Source organism: Apus apus, chromosome Z (assembly GCF_020740795.1).
Source record: "Apus apus isolate bApuApu2 chromosome Z, bApuApu2.pri.cur, whole genome shotgun sequence".
Taxonomy (NCBI): domain Eukaryota; kingdom Metazoa; phylum Chordata; class Aves; order Apodiformes; family Apodidae; genus Apus; species Apus apus.
The window spans coordinates 46,760,515-46,784,472 of NC_067312.1; the positions used below are offsets into that span (position 1 = coordinate 46,760,515).

At 41.2% G+C, this 23,958-nt stretch overlaps 1 protein-coding gene and 1 long non-coding RNA gene across 7 annotated transcripts in view; one reads left to right on the forward strand and one right to left on the reverse strand.

Moving 5' to 3' along the window:
* ERCC6L2 (ERCC excision repair 6 like 2) overlaps positions 1-8,922 on the reverse strand; it is a 58,988-nt gene extending 50,066 nt beyond the window's left edge. For 5 of the 6 annotated variants that reach the window (XM_051642931.1, XM_051642930.1, XM_051642933.1 and 2 more), the window contains exons 1-4: positions 8,548-8,922; positions 6,104-6,528; positions 3,093-3,212; positions 1,449-1,642 (exon numbers count right to left, since the gene is read on the reverse strand). In XM_051642931.1, coding sequence (XP_051498891.1) covers positions 1,449-1,642; positions 3,093-3,212; positions 6,104-6,528; positions 8,548-8,566 — 758 coding nt within the window. In that variant the 5' untranslated portion in view covers positions 8,567-8,922. Of the gene's footprint in view, positions 1-1,448; positions 1,643-3,092; positions 3,213-6,103; positions 6,529-8,547 lie in introns of those variants that run through there. The other variant, XM_051642932.1, reaches the window with a different exon arrangement.
* A 213-nt stretch (positions 8,923-9,135) lies between these two features.
* Positions 9,136-23,494, forward strand: LOC127395683 (uncharacterized). Its single transcript, XR_007891839.1, has 3 exons — positions 9,136-9,207; positions 18,809-18,925; positions 22,186-23,494. It is a non-coding gene; the product is annotated as an uncharacterized LOC127395683 (long non-coding RNA).
* The last annotated feature ends 464 nt before the right edge of the window (positions 23,495-23,958 follow it).

Genomic DNA, 23,958 nt, shown 5'->3' on the forward strand with positions numbered 1-23,958 from the left:
CTATGACTATGTGTTAGCTCCTTCAGCTTCACCTTTTATTATGCTGATTAACCTGCATAACTGAGTCTACATGTTCTTATTAGTGAAAACTAATTATTTCAGACCAGTTTTTGAGGCCAATAATCTACAAGGGCATACAGTGATAGGATGACAGGTAATGGCTTTAAACTGGAATGGAGTAGTCTTAGATTAGACATTAGAGAGGAACAAAGTCTTTGTCTGTGAGGGTGATGAGACATGCGAATACTTTTCCAAGGGAAGCTGTGGAAGCCCCATCTCTGGAACTGCTCAAGGCCAGGTTGGATGGAGCTTTGAGAAACCTGGTCTAGTGGGAGGTGTTCCTGCTCGTGGCAGGGAAGTTGGAACTACAGAATCTCTAAGGCCCCTTCCAACCCAAACCATTCTACGATTCTACCTAAGCAAGACACTTAGCTTCTCCCAGTGTTGTGATCACAGGACCCACCAGTTACATGTTCTGCAGAAGCAGTTTGGTGAATCTGTATGCTAAAGTAATTTATTTGCAAGCAGTCACATATAAAATCTCTTCTGCACATGCACCTATTTCCTGACCACTGTATTCAATGACCAAGCCTGAAGAGTTCGCCAGAAAGACTACTGGCAACACAAATCCATTAGAATTCTCCTCTCTGAACTTCTTTTTCAGACCTGAGCAAAGACAGAGTTGGAGACCTAATTGTTCTGGTGATGGTCATCCAGAACTCTAGGACACTTGCAGAGGCCTTGAACTTTCCCAACCCCTAAAACAACAAGATCTGCAGGGCTACTGAGAACATAAGCTGCTAGGGGTGGGCTGCCACTATCAGTTATTCATACAACTTGGACTCCACTTCCAAAGCTGACATAAGAATAAAGGACCACAAGGATCACATGAGAGGCTAAGTATCCTTGAATACAGCCAAAGGAAAGGCAACACTCCGAGTCCGAGAGTGCCGACAGCTTTGGAGCAAACAAAGTAGAATTTCCAATACAATTTGCTGTCAGAAAGACCTTGATTCCCTAAGTCCATGAGGTATTTAAAATTACATACACAGCCAAAAATATGCATCTTGTATCTCAAAGATTTTAGGACTCAAGAATTTAATAAAGATGGTGAACAGTGAAATAAAAAAAAGTATTTTTTTTTTAAATTCAAAAATATCTTTTGCTAAAAATTCCAGATTTTTTTTTCTCCTTACACTGTACTGAAAGATAGACATTTCTGTCTATCTTTTAGCTACCAGTTTTCAGGTAGACAATTCTTGCATCTTTTTTGATAACATTTCATGAATAGATTAAAAACAAAAACTGGCTTTTCTCCTCTGTTACACAGTGCGCGATTGGATTTACAAGTGAATATATTACACAGTAAGACTAAGTACTTGCTAAGAACAATGCAAACTTAGACAGTTAAAATTCCATGTGTAAAAAACCAGAATTAAAATAATTACCTGTTAAATTCATCCAAATACAGGCGAAGTACCTCATAGGTTGTAAGGGCAACTTCATATTTCCCTTGCTTGATGCGACTCAGGTCATCATCCTTTCTAGTGCCATGTAAGACAGAGACCTTAAAGTACCCCCACGTGTCTAACTCATCCTTCCAGTTGTACAGCACTGAAAGAGGGGCCACTATGAGGAAAGTCTGAAAACAAATAGTTGTTCCAGTATTACTGGAAAAACTAGTACATTGCACTTTCTCAAGAAGGAAAATAAAAATCTTGACATTTATTTTAGTGCTTTATAGTTTGAAGTGTTTAATTCTGTGACTTAAAAGCATCGCAGAGAAAATTTCTGAAGAATCAAAAAAAACCAAGACAAAACAGTTTACTCAGATCATATTAACAGTACAGAAAGAAAATGCTGTAATACTCGAAAAGATACCAAAGTAGTGCTACTTAGTCAAATTATACTCTAACAACTGCAATAAGACATGAGATGCTATCACTTCACTTTGTTATTAGTATCTGTGTCTGTGTACAGATGTTCTACAGATGAAGAAAATAAGATGAAGAGGATAAGCAGCTTCCTTCAGTTCACAGATCTACTCAATATTTGACTTCAAAACAGAAAGACCTGAAAAGGGCTTCAAAATTTAAGACAGCTCACACAACTAATTTAATACCACATAAAATCAATGAGGCGGGATGTTAGAAAGTTTCTAGTCCAACTTTCTAGTCAATGCAGGGGCAATACCGAATTCACACATTTAGGGCTTTCCCTACTTAGATATTCAAAAGCCCCAAGGATGTGGTGGTTCACAGTCTCTCTCTGTGACCTGTTCATTATTCAGTTGTCCTCGAAGTTAAATTCGTCTTCACTTATTCCCAGTTGGAGCATTCCTGGTTTTTTTGCTGGGTTTTTTTTTTGTTTTTCACATGAAGTGCTATCCCTTCATCTCTTCTTCTCTGACTGTTTTTCCTGATAAACCTGTATCCTTTATTCACAAAGCTAGCGTTATATGCACCATTCCACCACTTAAAATTCAATTTTTCCAATAAAACAAAAATAGCCATGGAAAACAAATTGCATGGGTCCCGTGATGTGGAAAACAAAGACAACCTTCAGCTTTCTCTCATTCACACAGAACTTATATATGCATCTTTATTTGCTGTATTTGATTACCTAAATTATCAGACTTGCTTCTGACACTGTGGCAGTCACTAAAGAACATATGCAAGGTCACAATAATATTAGCAATAAATTATCCAAATATATGCATTTGCTTTATTTAATTACCATGTGAATATTTACATGTTTTCTGTGCTCTAGAAACTCAGTCACACACTACTCACTGACTTTACAAACTACTCAAGCAAAAAAATCTCATCCAGATATTTCTGTATGTTTGTATCAGTACAGATCAACATTATTAACAGACTAGACAATTACAGCTAGATAACACACTATGACAATCTAGAAAACTGAAGGCTTCCCTAACACTAGTAGGAAGACCAGGAACCCTTAATCTAACTGAATAGCTGAATATGAAACATTTGCATACATAAACTCACCAAGCAAAGAAACAAACAAAAAAAAAATCAAAGTATTGCCTTTTACCAAAATCCTTAAGCTTGTATCACTAGAAGCTGTACCTTCTTGAGGTTACACTTCAGTTCTTTCTTCATTGTCCTCAGTAAAAATTCTGGCATGTTATTCTCAATATCTTCACGGGTTCCCTTTTTGTGCAACACTGCAGCCAAAAACGAAATTACCTTGAGAAAGAGAAGAACTCTCAGTGATTATGTTAAAAAATGCAAACAGAAAGTTAATTAGTTCCACTGAAAATGAACATTTAGGACAAAATCCTGGATGAGATTTAGAAAGGGGGAATTGGGTGTCTGAGTTTGTTTTAAATCAATGTATTCTTTAAATGGGAACCCCTTCCCTTGGAGCACCCTGAATCCATCATAAGAGAACTGCTCTATTTACTCATTCACCCTCTAAGTAAGTCCCAAAAATACAGCATATTATGAATGAGCCAGCAAAAACTAGACATGAGGCATGCCTTGCAATCTTCCTCCCATTTTCATGAGGACAACTGAATCTTGGATGAAAAAATAGAAGAGATACTTGCTAACTATACTCCCAAACCACTTATGTAAAAGGAAGAAAAGATTTAAACTAGAAATCAAATTTTTACTAATATGTTTTTTTTCTGTATGTTCAGTTCCTTCCAATTCCTGTTGTCAACTTCAAACCCAGTTATTTCTGCTGTTTTAGGGCCTACATCCTCATGCCTGCCTTACCTTTTATTTTGAGAAGACACTTCTTATAATATATCACAGTGGGTACAAACATTCCAGCAGAGCCTATTAAAAGCTCCTCCCATGACAACCCAAAACAGGAAGAAGGCACAGAGATATCTGGCCAGAACACTCAAATCTGTAAAACCCACTTGGTACCCACGGGGATAAGCATCTGCAAGAACCAGATGCACCACAGAGGTGCCCTTCTTTGGAAAAATCAACACCTTACTCTGAGCAGCCAGTTCCAGCTGCTTCCTTTGGCAGCTGCTGCACAGCTGCTCACAGCAGGGCAGAGGTAAAGCCATCTGTTGACTTCCAAAAAGGAGGAAGTTTCCAGAGCTTTCTCCCTCTAATGGTGTGGGGAAAAGAACCAGTCAGGAATGCAGAAATACAGGAAGAATACCTGAGAAGAGCAGATGAGCATAAGAGAGAGGACACTCATAACATACGGGGCCTTGGGGTAGGTAAGATATGTAGAAGAAAACAAACCACTTTTATACATAACATTTCATAAGAACTGCAAGTGTGCACATTGCTTGACTTTAATATACAAATGTTTAAAATCCTAAAAAAATCCTATTGAACAAAAAATCTCCATGTGTTGTCAAGATCCTCCATTTTTGGAAAAATTATGCCTCACAACTTTTTAGCAATAGCAAAAGGGCAACTCTGCTGAGTAACCCTTGGCTCTTCCAGATAAAGCAGGAAGGAACCTAGAGGCCTCAATAGGAAACTAACTTAAAGCAATCACATTGAGAAACAACATTGTTCTACTTCAACTTGAAGCAAAAGAGCCATGCAGACAGGCCATTTACGCAAAAATCAGTTCAGATGTACCAAGAATACTAAAATGTGAAATTTTCTAGGAAAGTCTCTCATAAATCAACTTACAATTCAGAAACAAGGTTCAGCCAACTAAGAAACGTAAGACAAATTTTATATAAGCTCCATCAGTTACTTGCTACTTGAAGTATAAGCAATACTTATTTTCAAAAATACTAATGTTTTCTAAGCAAGTTAAAACCTATTACTTCATATCCACTCAACTGCCTTTCCCATATTTGAACCTGAAAAACAAATAGTGTGTTTTATACAAAATACACAAGATACTCTTCAAAACTTCTACCTTTCTTCTACCAACTTGACACTGTGATTAAAAGAAATAACCATGAGATGTGAATTCCACAGAAGAACACACTGTCCCTGAGAATAAAAGTGACCAGGTCATTACAGAATCACTTCAGAGACTGCAGTTCTGAGCAGAAACAAATTTCAATAACTACTGAGTTCTTAAACTGCCACTGACAAGAAACACGGCCAAGTTTGGTAAAAACCTAAAGTAAGTGTATTAAGTTTACTTTTAATAAACATCTGTTGATAGATCAGCATGAGCTGATCACAAATCAATGATGCACTTCTAAATGCTCTACCCAAAGTAGTTCTGCCAGTTTAGTTTACTCTCTCCTCCTACCAAGTTTGCTCTAGAACAATACTTCTTTGCACTCATGGGTGTCTGTCAACACTCCTAAAAAGAGTAACAGATGCTACAGCAAGAACTTGTCAGTAGAGGAATGAGCTTTTACTTGACACATGGAGAAAGAAAAAAGAGGGGGACAAAAACTAACCACTGTAAGATTCAAACTGCTAACTTAAAACCAGACAGATTAAAGAGAATTTTCAAACATAAACCCACCATAATTTTAGTAAAATAAATAAAACATTTGGATCACACCGATTCAAATCCTAATGGAAAAATCCAGCTATACTTGTCCTTTCATCAACCCAATTTGTATGTCTAAGAGAGTGATTAAAAAACAACATAGAAAGTCGAAGAACTTTTTCCAGACAAGGGACTAAATGTGTCTGCTCCTTCTTATTCCCAGTACAGTCAAGCTATTGGTTTCCATGAAAAAAAAAAAACAACCCAAAAACAACCACTTAAAGAGCTATAGTCAGAGAAGAGCTGCAGGTAGTTTTAGCGTACTCTAATCCACATTACTTTCATGAGGCACAGGTAGCAATCCTGAAACATTCAACATAATGAACACTAATATTATAACTACCATAACTGCCCATGGTTACAGTAAAAGGGTTCACAGTTCACAGTTTTGTGGCCTGTGAAAAGTGAATCTTAAATACATCAATGGCTCCTGGCTCTAAGTGCTGTCCTGGATGGTCATGTCCTGCCTCCTCAACCTCCACAATAGAAATGGAAAGGTTAAGCTCCACTGAGGGGGCTATTCTTAAATACATTTAAAAAAAAAAAAAAAAAAAAAAAAAGAGATTTACATGTCACAGAAAAAACACACTGCCAAAAAAATTATCTATTCTCTCAATGTAACAAACAAAAAGAATACCTGTATTGTCTTCCCAAGGCCCATATCATCTCCAAGAATACAGCCCCTTTTATTAGTATAGTGTCCATACAGAAATTGGGCTCCTTCCCTTTGATAATCACGTAGGTATCTGTTAATTGTGTATGGAATAAAATCACCACTGACAGATAATCTGAAAGAAAGTGCAGGAGATGGAAGATTTCGGTCTGGAAAATAAGGCTTTTCCAAATCACCATCACCAAATATTAAGCTCTTCCGGGGTCCTCTACTGGCTTCAACTCTACGAAGTTTAGTTATTAATATTTTTCTTTCTTCAGACTCCAGAAATGATACAATAGCAAATGATTTTCCATTCTTGTCCTTTTCAATAGAGGATATTGTTCCTTCATGAAGTTTCCCATTTTCAAGACAAGGGGCAAGGCATTTCTCCCCAATACGCCAATTATCTATAAAAACACCAAAACAGCATAGTGATAAACTGGCAAAATGTAAGTAGTATTTCATTCTGTCACACTAATAAAACATTGGATATAAATATCTTTCACAAAGTGCATAAAACTTAAAAAAATTTACTGAAAGTAGCACTAGAATCAGGATAGTGAATTACTGTTTAGAGCCAAATCCTGATGTAGGTATTAAATTATAATTTGCTGACGTAGTGCTATTTTATAAATATCTGAAAGTCTATACAAAAAAAATACCATGTAAAAGCCATATTCTGAGGCACTAAGTTGTTCCACAAGTTGTTCACACAAGTACAGATATGCTGATGCCTGCAGCTTTAGTACCCAATTAAGAGACCACATGAACTGGTCAAAAAGGTTTACCAGATACGCTTCTGATCTGCCTGAATATAGTCTTGGAGTTTTGCAGATACAATCACATAAGAAAACATCACCTTTCTCCTAACAGAATCTGGAACAGGTGTAAAATCTCTATCATAAGGGCCCCCCCATCACCCTTGATACACTGAACCCCACAACCTGTGACTTGCACATAAGCTGCTCCATAGCTTCAGCCATTCCTGCTGACCTTCTCAGAGATTTGAACCTCTAACATATCTTTTTGAGGCAAAGGATGAAGTACAGACAGTGCAGTCAACAAACCATACATAATTAATTCCTTAGAGTTTAAAGCATTTGTACTGCCTCACACACATTCTCAAATTGGTGCAAAAAACCACGCTCGAGAACTCCCAGCAGCATCTATGTCTTTGAGTAATTTCTGAGCAAGACTCAGAAAAATGAAATCAGCTCTATGTAGCATAATGTTACATATGCAAAGCAAGGTTTAAAATAAGAGACAGCATTTCTATAATTATTTTATTTTACAGTAATATCTGACACTGGTTTAAAGATTCTCAAGGTAAGCCTGATTTAAGATGACAGTGCCATTTTTTTAACTAAGTATTTACTTGAGTTTCATGAGTTGCCTAAGACTTGTTAGAATTAGGGTTCCAGGAGCAAGTGGAATAAATCACATTGGACAACAGTTTCAGTGAAACCAAACTGCAAACAGAAAGGGGAAAAAAAAAAAAAAAAAAAAGTAATGGCATTAAGGAAATCAAAGTAACAGTATAAAGGAATTCATTGCTAGAAAATCCCAGAAAACAGTATTGTACCAGTCAAAAAAAGAAATGCTACTTTAACTAGCCCAGTTCACTAACTTGCTGGGTTTTGAACCAGAAATGTAATTTATGTAGGGTACTATCTTTAAAAATGAAGAAAACTTTCTGGTATGGATTCTCAGGATGGGTACACTACACTTGACATCAATGAAGAAAGCTGGTATTAAAGATTCCTGCCTACACTTAACCCTTTTATCACAATCGAAAAAAATGTGCCATTATATATATTGCCTGTACTAAACCGTACCGCAAACGGTCTACTGTCACACACTAGCTCATTTCACCAACTATTCTTCTACCAAAGCAAAGCAAAAGTACCGTGAACGCTTTTTAACTGTTGCGGTTTGACCACTTAATGTAATACGCAAAGGGGTTTTTATGCTCCAATAAATTACTGCAAAATTCCAGGACGCTATAACCTAAAAGCATTGCCCTTCTTCAATTGCAAAGCTCAGCTAAAAAGATTTTAAATAAGAGGCTAAAAAAAACCCTAAAATGTTGTATTTCAAAATAAATCTTTTGAGCTTACTTTACCACACGTTTCCACTTGTCCTGAGAAAAACTCGAAGGTTTCTCATAAGCAGAACCGATTAAAACAGTTTTCCCACCGAGCGTTTCCAAATCATATACCCCCCCACACGCACCTCTTACATTCAAATGCCTCAGCTTTGCAGTTAGGCGGGGCCTCACAGCACTGTGCACTGACAGCAAACTCACACCCCGGATTACCAAACACCTCTTAAATTCCATATCTGCTCTCATTTTCCAACTGGGCTAAGGTGAATAAACGATAAGCGCCTGAACATTTTCCCTGGAAAAATACACGGAAGGTGCTTACCTGGGACATCATCACACATTTCAACTTTTGGCCGTGCGAGGCCCAGCAGAGCCCGTGAGCGGAGGCACTCGGGGCAGCTGGGGACCAGCAGCCAGCCGGACTCACTGCTTTGGTGACTCCCTGCTACAGCAGAAGGGCACAGGCCGCTCTACCCTCACCGCCCTTCGCCGGGAAGCCACAGTCCCCCGGGCAGGACACTGCGGGGAAGGCGCTGACGACACGCAGCGGGCGCCAAGCAGTCACCCGACAGGCACCTCACAGCGCGACAGGAAGGGAAACCGCCTCTTGCCCCCCCTCATCTCCGCACCGGTTCCGGCCAGGCGGCCCCTGCTCCGGGAGGGTGAGCGCCGAAACCGCCCGGGCGCACGGGCAAGAGGCTCCGCCCGCCGCGGCGGGGCCTGCGCCGCAGGGCAGGCGCTGGAGGGACGAGTATCGCGAGAGAAGCGAGACAGCTCTTTTGAAAGAGCCGACGGTGAAGGGGGAGGCTTGGGAAGTATCGCGAGATCTGCTGGCAGTGTCGCCAGCGCCGGGGCCTGAGCGGGGCCGCCCCGGGAAGTGCCGCGGGCAGCGCCGGTTGGGGCGGGGCCGGAGTCTCCCGAGGCCTGTGTCCCGCGGCGGCCGCCGGTGGCCGTGGCTCTGGGGCCTGTTCTGAAGGCGGCGGTAGGTCCTGCTGGGGCGAGCCCCGGGAGAGCGCTGGCAGTAAGGCCAGACTGCGCGCCACGGGCACCGGATGGGGCCCTTTCTCAGGGAAGCGCCCGGGGGGTGGTGACAGGGCGACGCCCCCTCGTTGCTCTTGGAGGCGGAGTGGTGGCAGCTTGACCAGTCCGACGTACACTGTAACAACCTTGCTGCTGGTGTGGAAGGGAGGAGTTGGAGCAGAGTAAGAGCCAGATCTGCATCAAGTTTGGGAAAAAAGCTGAAGAGAGGGAGGCCCATGTTCTTCCCCTGACCGTTTCCAGAAAAGCCTAACTGGATGCAGTAATTCTTTGCAAACTGCAGATTCAATCAGTGGCAACCATCTTATTCTTGCTGAAAAAATCCAGCCCTGCCAGGAAATCTGTACAGATTGCCTTGGATCTTGGTAGCAATTTGTTAGAATGTTACATAAAGGATGTATGTTCCCAGAACCTTTCTATTAGTTTGACAAAATACTTCAACGGTGTTTAGTAGTGCAATCCTAAGTAGTTTCACTTAAAAAAAATTAAGAGTGTGTAAATATGCAAGATCTATTCTTAAAGCAGGTTTGTTTGCTTAATTAATGCATGAGGTATCAATTTGGGAGGATTCTCTTTCATTGTTTCTAATTACCTGATAGCTTTATTCATTTTAATGACATATTAAGGAGGGCTTAAGCATTAGAGAATAAAACGTGATCATGTTGGCGTGTGCAGTAAAATTGCATACAATGGAGATGGATAGACTGGCTAATCAAAATTCTGCATCCTACAATATTTTCAGAAACAAGGCAAGACAATACAATTTCTAACACATGGATCTCTGTGCTCATCCTGTGTACAGCTGACATGCAGTCTGCTCCCTGCCTGCTCTGAGTAATGAAGACTTCCAACCTGAAGCAATATTAAGTTGCTTCTTTTAAGTTACGTGCCATTGCCAGAATTTTGTCCTAAAAGAAGTTAATGTAAGATGTATGGGTTTTTTATTAGCCAGTTACATTAGAGTGATGGGAGAATAGCAGGCATGAAAGCACTCGTATAGTTGCTGCAACAATACACTACTTGAATGTCACCTACCACATATGTTGGGGGAGGTTGTTCAAAAAGAGAAATACAGAACCAATACATACATTACATTGTTCTAAAAGTATACATGTAGTAATGCACTTAGCTGCATTTATTTTAAAGAAATGTGACAAGAACTGTACTGGCAGAAAACCAAAGCAGAAAACACGATGACAACTCAGATGTTAAAGATTTGGCGACATAAACACAACATAACTTTGCTGTGACCTCAGATGCTTACTACACCTCCGCGCTTAGAGCATCAAAAAAATCAGAATATAGGCTCTGATTATAAGGCAAGCTTTTAAATGAGATCATGTTTGAATGTGGTTTTATTCCACAAAGTGATTACTTAACAAGTATGTTGCATTTGATTCTTACTGAGATACTTGTGCTTAATAAGAACTCTTTCATGGAGACTACAGCTGTTATTTTATAGTCACAAATACAGTATTATGACTTCACAATAGAAGGAAATAAGAAACAGATTAAACTCTTGCTTAAACACTTCAATTTTTTTAATAAACAGGCAGTAAAATTCTGCCTACACTTCAAGGATGTTTTTATGTCAATGGTAAAACCTCAGTGGCTTAGCTTGAAGTGGAATTGCACTTGAAAATCCCAGTGAAGTCACTAGGATGAGTCCCTGTTACAGTTTGGTACACTCTTCTCATAAGGAGGGAGGAAAATAAGAGGAACACACCTTTAACCCAGAGCGTTTGTTTAGCATGTCAACAGGTAGTTTTCCTCTTGCCATTAAAATTTTATCTGGCAGATTACAAGAAATATCTATTTTTACTCCAGTTGAAAAAAAAAAAAGCTAGAAAACAAGCTGGACCACTGAAATTAGGAGCAGGCCTATAATGGAAATTTTTCCAGAGGCCAGAGAATTACAGAATCACATAATTAGTGTGTTCTGTCATGTAGCTTTGAAAGTTTTTTGTATATAAAAGTCTTATTTCAGGCAATCTTTCTAGCTCAGGGTAGGATTTATTTGCTGGGATGTCAGAAATCAAGTAATGGTGTTTCATATCGTGTTCCTACAGGGAAAGGGTTGTAAAATTAATTTATTTTGAAAAACTGTTGCCATTACTGAGAAGTTGAATATATCCAACCTCTATATGAAAATTTGAGCTCATTTATGAAATCTGAAGTAAGTCAAATGAGAAGTGTTAGGCTCAGATAACAACCAAAGTTAACAGGATAACGGGGATTAGCTCTTCTAAAATATGTGCTATGTCCCTGAAAGCATTTCAAGTGTAACGTTGTGGCCCTCCTGTTCACTCTTCTTTGACAGAGTGGAGATTAATTAGCAGATGTGCATCTAAAAATGACAGCGTAGTTACATTTAAAGCATCTTCCATGTTAGTGTGACTGAAAACAAAGCAAGCTAGTGATTCTCGGACGCACTCAGCATTTGCAAGTCTAACTGAAACCCAAAGAAAGAACAGGCACCCAGAATTTTTTATTAGGTAATTCAGTTTAATTCTTTACTAGAAGAAACTAGAGGTGGTTCAATTAAGTGGTATTAATTAAGCATGGAAGCCTTAAAAGTGCTACAAAGAGAAACTTGTCATGTGATGTGCACTGAATTAATGTTTTAGAAGGCCTTTTGTCTCTCCAGCAGTTCATTTGGCACAGTATTTTACACATTACCCATTCAAGCTCTCTAGAGTTCTTTGAGGAAATCAGGCCAACAGTGCTCTGAATTGTGTGTACCCTAATGCACAACCTACAGGGATACTGGAGCCCTTGTGTGCAGCTGCAGGGCTAGTCTCTTTGGGATCACAGATACATGGTAGGATAGCTCACATGACTAGACAGACCTGGGCCAGGAAGGATGAGCCAGGGCCGTGGGGAGTAGAATTGGCATTTTATGTGAGAGCAGCAGGGATACGTGGAGCTCTGCCTGGTCTGTAGTGACCATGAGATGATGGAGTCCAGGATCTTGAGAGATGGAAGAAGACAACTGGCAGGATCATAACCCTGGACTTCAGGAGGTCAGACTCATGCCTGACCAGCCCATTAGCCTTCTACAATAGAACTACTGGCTTGTTGCAAGCAATTTATGTTGTTTACTTTGACTTCAGCAAGGCTTTCACTACTTTCTTCCATAACATCCTCTGTATAGAGGCTGATGAAGTGTGGGCTAGATAAATAGGCAGTGAGTTGGACTGGAAACTGGCAGAACTACAGGGCTTAAAGGATTCTTATCAGCAACTTGGGGTCTGATACTGGGGCCAGTACTGGCCATTTCATTAATTACTTGGATGGTGTGACAGAGTGCATCCAGAATGCACCGACAGTATCTTGGCCTGTGCCAGGAAGAGCCTTGCCCAGCAAGTCAAGGGAGATGATCTTTCCCCTCTGTTCAGCCCAGGTGGGGCCATATCTAAAGCACTGTCCAGTTCTTGGCTCCTCACTACAAGAAAGACAAGGACATATTTGAGAAAGTCCCAAGACAATAAAGAGATTGTAGCATCTGACCGTATGAGAAGAGTGGAATTGTGAAGCCTCAAACAGAGAAGGGGAGATCTTGTCAGTGTGCATAAATACCCAATGGGAGGGTATAAAGAGGATGGAGCCATGTTTTTCTCAGGGGTGCCCAAGGCAAGAGGCAATGGGTGCAAATTGAAATAGGAAATACTTAAACATATGGAATAGCTTTTCTGCTGTGAGGGTGGCCAAACACTCCTACAGTTTACTCAGAGAGGCTATGGAATCCCCATCCTTACAAAGAATCAAAAACCAAGTGGACATATGCCTGAACAACTTGCTCAAGGTGATCTTACTTTGAGGTTGGACTACATGTTCTCTAGAGTCTTTCAGTCTTGGGAGACAGACTTTTTAGTGGGGCTTGCAGCATTAGGAGGAGGAGTAATGGCTTTAAACTAAAACGGGGTAGATTTAGACTAGATAAAAGGAAGAATTTCTTTATTACAAGGGTGGTAAAACACTGGACCAGGTTGCCCTTATAGGTCATAGATGCCCCCTCCCTGGAAACATTCAAGATCAGATTGAATGGGGCTCTGAGCAACCTGATCTTGTTGAATATGTCCCTGTTCATTCCAGTGAGGTTGGACTAGATGACCTTTAAAGGTCCCTTCTTGCCCAATCTGTTCTGTGATTCTAACCTCAGCCATTCTGATTCTTTGAAGAAGTTTGCAGGACAAACTGATTTCTGGCTAACTGCTTATGCTATCTTTTATTTTAAAATTAAAAGTTTTAAATACCAGGCAGATTACAGCTAGAGTCCTCTTTGTCACAGAATCATAGAATGGTTTGGGTTGGAAGGGGCCTTGAAGACCATATAGTTCTAGCCCCCCTACCATAAGCACGGACACCTCCCACTAGTCAAGGTTACTCAGAGCTCCATCCAACCTGGCCTTAACACTTCTGGGGGGGGGCATCCACAGCCTCCCTGAGAAACTTTTTTCTTCCTAATGTCTAATCTAAATCTACTCTCTTCCAGTTTAAAGCCATTACCCCTTGTCCTATCCTTACATGTCCTTGTAAAAAGTCCCTCTACAGATTTCCTGCCGGCCCCCTTCAGGAACTGGAAGGCCACTATAACATCTCCATGGAGACTTCTTCAGGCTGAACAACTCCAACTGTCTCAGCTTGTCTTCATAGGCTGTCTTCTCCAGCCCTCTAGTCATCTTTTTTGCCCTCCTCTGGACACAATGCAAAAGCTCCATGTCCCTCCTGTGTTGGGGGCTCCAGAGCTGGGCTGCAGCCCACGTTGCCAGCTCATGTTGAGCATCTCATCAACCGAAAACCCCAAGTCCTCCTCAGGGCTATTCTCAGTCCATTCTCCACACAGCCTGCGTTTACGCTTCAAATCGCCCAGACCAAGGTGCAGGACCCTGCACTTGGTCTTGTTGAACTTCATGAGGTTGAAATGGGCCCACCTCTCAAGCCTGTCACAGTGCCTCTGGATGGCCTCCCTTCCCTCCAGTGTGTCAACGCCTCCACACATTTTGATATTGTCAGCAATCTTGCTGAGGGTGCACTCAATTTTTCTGTCCATGTCTCCAACAAAGATGTTAAACAGCACCAGTCCCAATACTGACCCCTGAGGAGTGCCATTCATAACTGATCTCCACTTAGATACTGAGCCACTTTGAGTGCAGCCATCCAATCGATTCCTTCTCCACCAAGCAGTCCATCTGTCAAGTCCACATCTTCCCAAATTAGTGACAATGATGTCATGTGGGACAGTGTCAAATCCTTTGCACAAGTTCAGGTGGATGACAGCAGTTGCTCTTCCTTTATCCACCGATGCTATAACCCCATAATAGAAGGCCACCAAATCTGTAAGGCAGTATTTGGCCTTAATGAAGCCATGTTGGCTGTCACCAATCACTTCCTTATTTGCTGTGTGCCTTAGCATAGTTACCAAGAGGATCTACTCCATAACCTTTGCTGGGCAAAGAGGAGGGACTTGCTAGCCTATAGTTCCCTGGGTCTTCCTTTTCTCCCTTTTAAAAAATTGAGGTTATATATCCTCTTCTAGTCAGTAGGAACTTCACCAGGCTGCCATCACCTCTCAAATATGATGGAAAGTGGTTTAGCAACATCATTTGCCAGTTCCCTCAGCAGCCACAGATGCATCTCATCTGATCCTATGGACTGGTGTACCCTCAGGTTCCTTAATCAGTCTTGAAACTGCTCTTCTCTTACAGTGGGCAGTTCATTCTCCCAGCCCCTACCTTTGTTTTCTGTGGCTTGGGCAGTGTGTCTTGAGTTCTTACTGGTGAAAACTGAGGCAAAAATCCATCTAGTACCTCAGCTTTCTCCATATCCCAGGTAACCAGGTCTCCCACTTCATTATGGAGAAGGCCCACATTTTCCTTAGTCTTCCTTTCATCACCCACATACAATGAGAGGCTTCTCATTGTTCTGGGACAGCTTTAATTCTATCAGAGCTTTATCTTTTCTGTCCTGATACCTGTTCGCTCGGACAATTTTTTTGTACTCCTCCCAGGCTGTCTGTCCTTGCTTTCACTCTCTGTAGACTTCCTTTTTACATCTAAGTATGTCCAGAAGCTCCTTATTCATCTGTGCAGGCCTGGCATTCTTGACTGCCTTCCTCTTTGTTGGAAAGCATTGCTCATGGGCTTGGAGAAGGTGATCCTTGAATATTAACCAGCTTTCTTGGGCCCCTCTTCACTCCAGGGCTTTATCCCATGGTATCCTATCAAGCAGGTTCCTAAAGAAGCCAAAGTCTGCTCTCCTGAAGTCCAAGGTAGTGAACTTGCTGTGCACCCTCTTCACTGTCCTAAGGATCTTAAACTCTACCATTTCAAAGTTACCACCCCTGGACCCCTTCCCCCACTATTAAAAACCTACCAAACCAAACCAATACATTGGTACAAGTGATTTGGATTGAGGATCCCCCCGCCCAGCAACTTTCGTTTGAAGCCCTCTTCACTAGCTTGACAAAACTGTTATCAAAGATGATCTCCCCTTTCTCTGACAGATGGAGCCCGTCACCCCAGTAGACCAGGTTTCTCAAAGCAAGTCCCATGGTCTAAGTCGCCAAACCCCTGCTGTGGCCCCAGTCCTGTAATCCTTTGTTGACTTGCCAGATTAAATTGACTATTTGAAACCCATTCCCTTTGACTGGGAAGACTGATTAAAGACTACCTGCACTCCAGAGTTCTTTACCAGTGCTCCCAGGGCTCTGTAATCCTGTTATAGTCCAGTGTCAAAAGACATGCCCACCAGTGTTTACCTATACCTAGCTATATGTGTATTTCCAATCTCATCTTCCAGTTATTCTCAATGACTCGTAGGATCTTCAAGTGTTTCTTCTCCTTTATATTGTCAATTGTAAAATGAAAGCTTGAAATGCTAAAGACGTCTGGAAACGCACAACACTTACACGTGCGCACAGCACAAAAATAGATAACACCCTGAGAGTTTAACTCTGTGAATCAGATATCCCTTTTATTATTAACTCATTCTCAGAAAGAGTCTAGCCAGTCCTAAATCCTACTAACTCTTAGAAGCAAGGGTAGTATAATTCTTACAGCCTGCTGCAAAATTGTCCTTTAAAGTTTGTCAGCCAGATGATGTGTTACTCAGCTTGAATAAACCTGAGAGACTGATTCCACAAGTGTTACAAAGTATTGATTCATTTCCTTTGAGTGTTTGGTTAAAGAGTGACTTAAGGAAAATACAAAGTTTTGTCCTTAACTAAATATTGTATATAAATGGATCATGTCAGCAACACTCAGATTTCATGATTGCCTGGAGTGGAAACTGGATAATAAGGCTTGTCAGCTCTACTGGATTTGTAGCAGATATTTGTGTGGAGCAGTTTTGAATGCTTCAGAAAAATATGTGAACACTTGAAAGGCTTGTGGACCAGTCTCAGTTATTCTCTGGGTCTGGTTAAACAAATCAGCATAATTGTTCTTCAGAGGATCTTTTATTATGTGTTACATATTTCACTTTACAAATAGAAATTATTTCAGAAATGCAAAAGAGCTTTCCATTAGGAACAGAAGTCAGAGAAATGATTTATGGAGATTACAGTTGAGTTTGGTTCCTGTAATCCCTTTTTTTCTTTGTGGAAAAAATAATAATGATTTGCTTCCTTGGGTTTGAGTTCACATTTTTGAGTGATGGACAGAAAAGTATGAAGGGAAAGACTTAAAAATACCACACACACAGAAAAAGAGCAAAAAAAGACTAAAACTTGGAAGACATCATTTTTATTCTTTTCCTCTGGAGGGGTAACAGGGCAAGCTGTCCTCAAGAGATAAGAAAGTCATGATTTAAAGCCTCCTAAGCAGATAAGATGAAAATGTGATCTGGTGTGGAAGACTGGGATATGCAGCTTTCAGAACTAGTATCGCTGCACACAACCCTTGGAGACAGACATCTTACTTAATCATCAGGTGCAGATTAGCCGAAGCATCTCTAGTAAAATTAAACTGCAAGGTCATCTTGGAAATGCAATGCCAGCTGTGAACTAGTAGGCTCCTATAATGATCCAAAAATAAAGAAAAAACTATGTAGTTATAATCTTAAAGATTTAATTTTTTCCCTCCTGACTTGTTTTAAACAAGTATTTATTCCTCATTGTTTGTGTAAGCCATAACCTAAAGTGTTACACTTTTGAGGAAGCATGCAGAGACATCTCACATGCAACACACTCACATAAAGGTACATTAGGAAGCAGCTCTGAAGCTTTGTTGAGAAGATAAAGCTCCTGTTTAAACAACAACAACAAAAAATTTCTATTCCAATATTTTGAGTAGAATGCAGTGTTATCTGTACAACACTTATAGCAAAATAGCATAGCTTGATGAAGTGGCAGTTTTCAGGAGAATATTCCAGCTATGTACAAATATGTTAAAGATGTAAGTTGGAGCTAGACAATCTATTCTGGGGGCTTGTCAAACAATTTACCAGTCAGTTCCCCAAAAGCATGCTAAGAATTATGTATGTTCACATGGAAGGCAGAGGTATTTTGGTTCCTGGGGGATTTTTCTCCGACTTAAAAGTCACTTAGCCTCTTTTACTAGGAAAATCAGACTGTTCCTGTGCCAGAAACCACATGTCTGGGACTGGTATGTCAGAGATTATTTCTACTGAATCAAGTTCTCAGTATAGCAAATACATTAAACCAGTAACCAAAGCATAGTGACATAACACAATAGGAACTGCACTGTGAGAAATTCTAACTCTCTGCCCAGTGTTTACTGTTATGTTAAAAAAAAAAAAGAAAAGTTTTGTGATACAAATTAAAATACTAATGAAACTACTGGTAGGCTTTTCCAAGTCTATGCTTGTGGATAATAGAGAAGATAAAATAGTAGAAATATCATTATATGTTTTCTAAAGCACCAAAGAAACTACTGACTGTTCAAGTCAAATTAATTTAAAGGAATAATAAAAAATACATTAAGTATTAAATGAAAAAGGTAAGTTATCATGCATGCCTTTTATTGGGATAATATCACCCATTTCTAGTCTGTAATTAAGGCTTCTAAATGCAAGTATCAACAATTAAAACCACAGAACATAAACCTGATCGTTGTGCTGTAATAGCTAAGTCTTATTATCCGAATCAAACGTACGTACCTTCCTCAATTGTGAGCAAATTGTCAGTTACTTTAAATGGCACTGTTCTCTTATTTTCTGTGATTCACCCTATCTAGTAAATTAAGATGTGATACCAGATTTTTTCAAGGTCTAACATATAGGATAACTTTGTTATAAATCACAGAAATAAGCAATATGGCTTACAAAAGGAATTCTTATTGCTGTTAAAAACATGTATTTTTTTTCTAGCTGTAGATTATCTGAAGGACATGTAGCAGGCTTCCTTATAAAAAATGCTTGAAACCAAATACTCAGTCTTACTCTGGGATTGGGCCTCAGCCTTTATGGTTTTTCTTTTTTTAAAAAATATAACTGATTTGGGGTTTTTTTCTGTTTTTTTTTTCTTCTTTTTTTTTTAAAGTAATAGTTACTATTAAGTTATTTTTAATTCCTTGTTTTGCTAGCACATTTTCAGGAATTTTTCAGGCTGCGCTGGGCAATAAGACTGCCTTCTTCAACGTGGTGCTATCTTATGCTGAATGTTTCGTTTTGACGTCCTAGAGCAAAGAAGATTCATGTATGTAAGTACAGTAAGTAAATAAAGCCAAAAGGAAAAACAAAAGAAAGACAAAAATACACAGCATTCAATTGCTTGTGCTTCTGTACAGGCCTATCAGGATGTTCCCATAGCATTCAAGATTACTGCAAGTTCTGAGCTTACCAGCCCTTTTGAAATCCAGCCATCCCTTCTGGTCAGTCCTAGGGACTGATTCTGTCCATGTGGGTCTTGGATCATAAAGCACACGTTAACTGGCTGTCACCATTTGACTCAGGTCCGACAACAATGCTCTCAATCCCCTCCCCCTCCCACCTAAGTATAGAAGGAGAGAGAGAAAAAGAGAGAGATTTTGCTGGATTGAAAACTAAACTACGAAGCTTTAATTAAACACTAATGATAAAAGAAAATATATACAATTATATACAAATGTGTTCAGGAAATGAACACAAGCCTGGGGGTCAACGGTGACAGATGGACGGAGTCCTCCCTGGACGCCAGCCATGGATAGAAGAAAAGGGAAGAAAGAGCAGGAAGGAAGTTGTCTTCTGTGATCTCTGACCTTCCTCTGAGCTTACGTAGATATATGGAATGGAATATCTCTGGCCAGTTTTCCTGTCAGTCTAACTCTGCCTCCTACGGGGTGGTCATAGATCTCCCTGTAGTGTCTGAGCCGGCAGAGTGAAGGTGCAACCTTGAAGACCCAGCAGTTAGAAAAACATTCCACTGTTATGTCTTAGTTGGAACACTCTGGCGCTAGTTAAAAGAAAGCTGACTGAAGGGGGGAAAAAAAAAAAATCAGTAAAAAGAAAATTGTCTTCATCCTGGCTCAAACCAGGACACTGGCTCCCTAGACCAATTGTCAAATGCAGTCCATTGAACTTCCTGAAAAAAACCCAACAACAACATGGAAAAAATCCAAATCTATGGTCATAACTGTAATTAAAAGAGAAAAAATACCAGAAAAATTGTTCATAAGAGCATTCTTATCACAGTCACTCATGTTGCATGTCTTTTTTTTTTTCTTGAAGAAGGTATCAACTTGTCACTTGTACCAGTCTCTACCTGTGTAGGTGCCTCAGAAAGCATAATCCACTACACTCACATATAAACAGAACCTTTGAATATGTGACAGATGTTCTATTTTATTGAAAAGCTTTTGGATTCATTGACAGGCCTTTGGCTAAACTGATGAATTTATTTATTTGGGGCAGATTTCAAAAATCCTCTAATAATTCTTACCCTTAAACATCTTGACTTGATTTCTGAGATCTGTGCCATGTGTTTTAAACGTTATAACCTCTACTATTTTAATCAGGTAACATTTATTTCAGGGCTAGATGATGATCAGTCATTGAAAGTTAGAGCTGACCAGAACATAAAATCCAATTTGTCAGTTAAGCAAACCACATCTGACAGTACATAACAAAACCAGACCTCCTCATCTGAATTCAGGCTTCAGAAATGAACTGAACTCTAGGTAAAATCCATCTGGTGGTTTACATTTATTTGAAAGAGGTCTGTAATTAAGGTTTCTTAATATAGGCTAGTTAGAGGGGTGTGTGTGTGTTTGTGTATACTTCTTATTATCTCTAAAATGAAAATGCTGTTCATGAACTGGAACTACATTTCATGAGTGAAAAAATAGTTGCACAAATTAAATTCTGTTTACCATCTTGGTTTGGTGTTTTTTGTTTGTTGGGTTTTTTTTAATTTTCCAAGCTACTCTGGAAACTGAAGTCTGAACAAAGCAATTTTTCCCTCTTGATTTATCCATCAGATCCTTTCTTGCCGGTTCCTCTGTAGACCAGCTGACTAGCAGAAGCCAAGCAAATGTGTACTAACTGCCTTCCAGCTTCCTTTCCTTTGACAATGCCACTCCTATTGATCTCTTTTCTCCAGATGACAAATTACATTAAAATTTATAAATGTAATTGTAAGAGAGATTTTTAAAACTTGACCAGATAAAGTCCTAGGCAACATATTCAAACTTGAAATTAAGCCTCCTTTCAGCAAGAGGTGGGAAGAATGACCAGCCCAAACCTCTTTTGACTATATTTGTTAAAAATTCTGTCCATCTGTCTCCTTTCAGTTGAAACTGGCCCAAGGACTGGGAGATTATTAGAGGAGACTAGTAGATGATACAGTCATGTTTCAAAAAATCATACGGAAAATTACAATACATATGGTGCAATATAAATGCAAAAAGCCAAAGTACAGAATGCACATAGCTGATTATCAGTTCATCCTGTGAACCACCAAGCACCTTGCACTGCAAGAACCAGAATTCACTGGTATCAGAGATCTGGTAAAGTTAGTCAACATTTTCTGGTGTATAATTTGTGTCATGTGTCATATATCATACCTGTTCCCACATAGTATGAACTGCTTTTGTTGTATTCACTGGAGGGGATTTCCTGCACACTACATCAACCTGGATCAGGTTTAATGCTATTTTGCTGTCCCCATTGCAATAAGAAGGCAAGCAGACCTTGTGCTTTTGAGTTGCTCACTGGAAACATACCCAGCCACTGGGAAAAATGCCTATAGGAATTTTCAAGGTGTTGTCAGACACTGTATCTTACAAATGCCGAACAAACTGCAGTATGTTATGAAAACGACTATACCTTTACCCAGTTCTCCACTTTGCTATGTTACCAACTTTGGAATGTATTAGTGCATAACAGGTGACAGGATAAAGGTATGAATGAAAACCAAATATACAATAAACTTTATGAAGTTGTTGTTAATGAATTATCTTCAAATACTTCTCCTAATAGTAACAATGCCATCACAGCATCTCTGGTACCTAGTCAGTAATATATTTCAGCATATACTGAGAGCAGCAAAGTATTTCACAGCTAACAATCAAATATGAGGGGGTTTAGTGAAAGACTTGCCCCAGAGAAAAAAAAAGAATTCTTACTGTAGCCAGGAATAAAGCAGCCTTTGGCTCTCAGTTGCTAATTTCTAAATGTCAGATTTACACTGCTAAACTGAAATTCTAAGATCAGCTTTTACTGGTGGTATGTTATTTTCTACTAAAAATAATGAGATTCACACAGAGCTCAAAGGGCCCCAAACTCAATTGTAGGCCTAGCTGCAGAAATATATCATACACAAATCTGCAGTGCAACAGCATCATGCATACCAAGAAAATAATCTCATATAAACACAGAAGTCATTCTTCTATATCAACTGCAGTGGGTGTGACCATTTCAATAACATAACCAGGAAAGGCTATACTGCTCGGTAACTGACACTGAATTTATTTTTTTTTTTAAGGTTGGAAAAGACCTTCAAGATTATTGACTCCAACTATAATCCAACTACCACAACCACTAAACTACATCCTGAAGTGCCACATTGTCTGACACCTCCTCCCCTGTTAACCAGGACTGCTGATAGAAGACGAAGAGTGGCTTGGCAAGCTCCTCTGCCGGCTCCCTCAGCACTCTCAGGAGAATCCCATCTGGCCCCATAGACTATCCAGGTGGCTTAACAGCTCATTAACTGCTTTGTCCTGGGTTCTGGGGAGTTGCTGTTACTCTCCATCCCTACCAGGAGGTTGAATACCCCCTGAGAGCAGCACCAAGCCATGGTGCTCCTCAATCAGGCAGGACAGGGCAGCACGGGCTGGCTGCGGAGCAGAGCCCTGAGCCCCGAGGTGGCCAGGCCTGGGCTGAGCAGCCACTGATGGGGCACCGGCTGGCCTGGACAGCCCCTGGCTGCAAACACCTCCCACAGAGCAGCTGCCCAGATGCAGCCCTGGAGCTGAGCTGAGCTCCATCTCAAGGGCAGAAAGACAGAGACAGCACCTGGGCTGCCTGGAGGGAGCCGCCAGCATGAACAACCCACTCCTCCCTGGCCATACCCAGCTCCCCCAAGGTGGCCCCACTGACCCCCAGCGACAGTGGACATGAGCAGGAGCACATCCGAGGTGAAGACAGTAATGCCACCCACCCCCTTAGTGACACTCAGACGAGAATTCTCCAGTCATCCTCCACCCTCCCAAGTGAAGAGAAAAGGAGAATAAGGAAGAGAGACTTAAGGGTTAGAAACTGAAACTGGAACAAATTTATTGTAAGAGAAAAGGGAGTAAGAGAAGAACAGGGAGTGTGGGGAAGGATAGATCTATAAACTTACATACAGATATATACAAAACCAATCTTGATGATTGCAGAAATAGGTGGGTGAGAGCCCCTCAGGAGAGGGGTCCACAGCTCCTCATGGCCCCTGGTAGAGTTGGATTCTGGAGAGCACATGGTGAATTGAAGAACCTCTGAGCTGCAGCAGCAGCAGCAAGGAAAGAAACACAGGAAAAAGGGGCTGAGGTGGCCTAGGGCTGCTGGCAGCATGGCCTCTTGCTGGGGTGGATGGAGTCCTGGGGGCTGGGGGCCCTCCTCTTTGGGGGGCGCGGAGGACCCCCAGGCCAGATGTCCCTGCCCCAGCCAGGGGCAGAGGGGCCTGCTGCTGCTGCATCCCCCAGCTGCTGCTGGGGCTGCTCCTGCTCCACAGGGACAGGCGCAGGTGTGGGGCTGTCACTGGAGCTGGGGCTAGAGCTGGTCGTGAAGCCTGAGCTGTCAATGGGGCTGGGGCTGCCCACGGGGCTGGGGCTGTCAGGGGGGCTGGGGCTGTCAGGGGGGATGGGGCTGTCAGTGGGGCTGGGGCTGCCCATGGAGCTATTGTCCTCCCACCAGGGCGAGGGCGACCACCAGTCCAGGTGCCGGCGGAGCTTGCTGCCACAGAGGTGCATGGCGGCGCTCCTGAGCTGCTGGACAAAGGCCTCTGTGTTCTCTGGCATGCAGCTCTGCAGCTCCCGCACCAGCACCTCCTCATCCAGCCCATTCTCACACAAGCAGGTGACAATGGTGGCCTCCATGACAGCAAGGTCCCACCAGTCACCCTGAGCCATCACCTCGAGTGCGCGTTGCACCCACAGCAGCAAGGGCCTGGCATTCACTGGGTTGCTCTGAAAAAAGTCAGCCCAGACCTCCGGAGGGACATCCATCACCGGAGACCAAGGTGCTGGCCCTGCAGGCCCCTGCTCATCTTCAG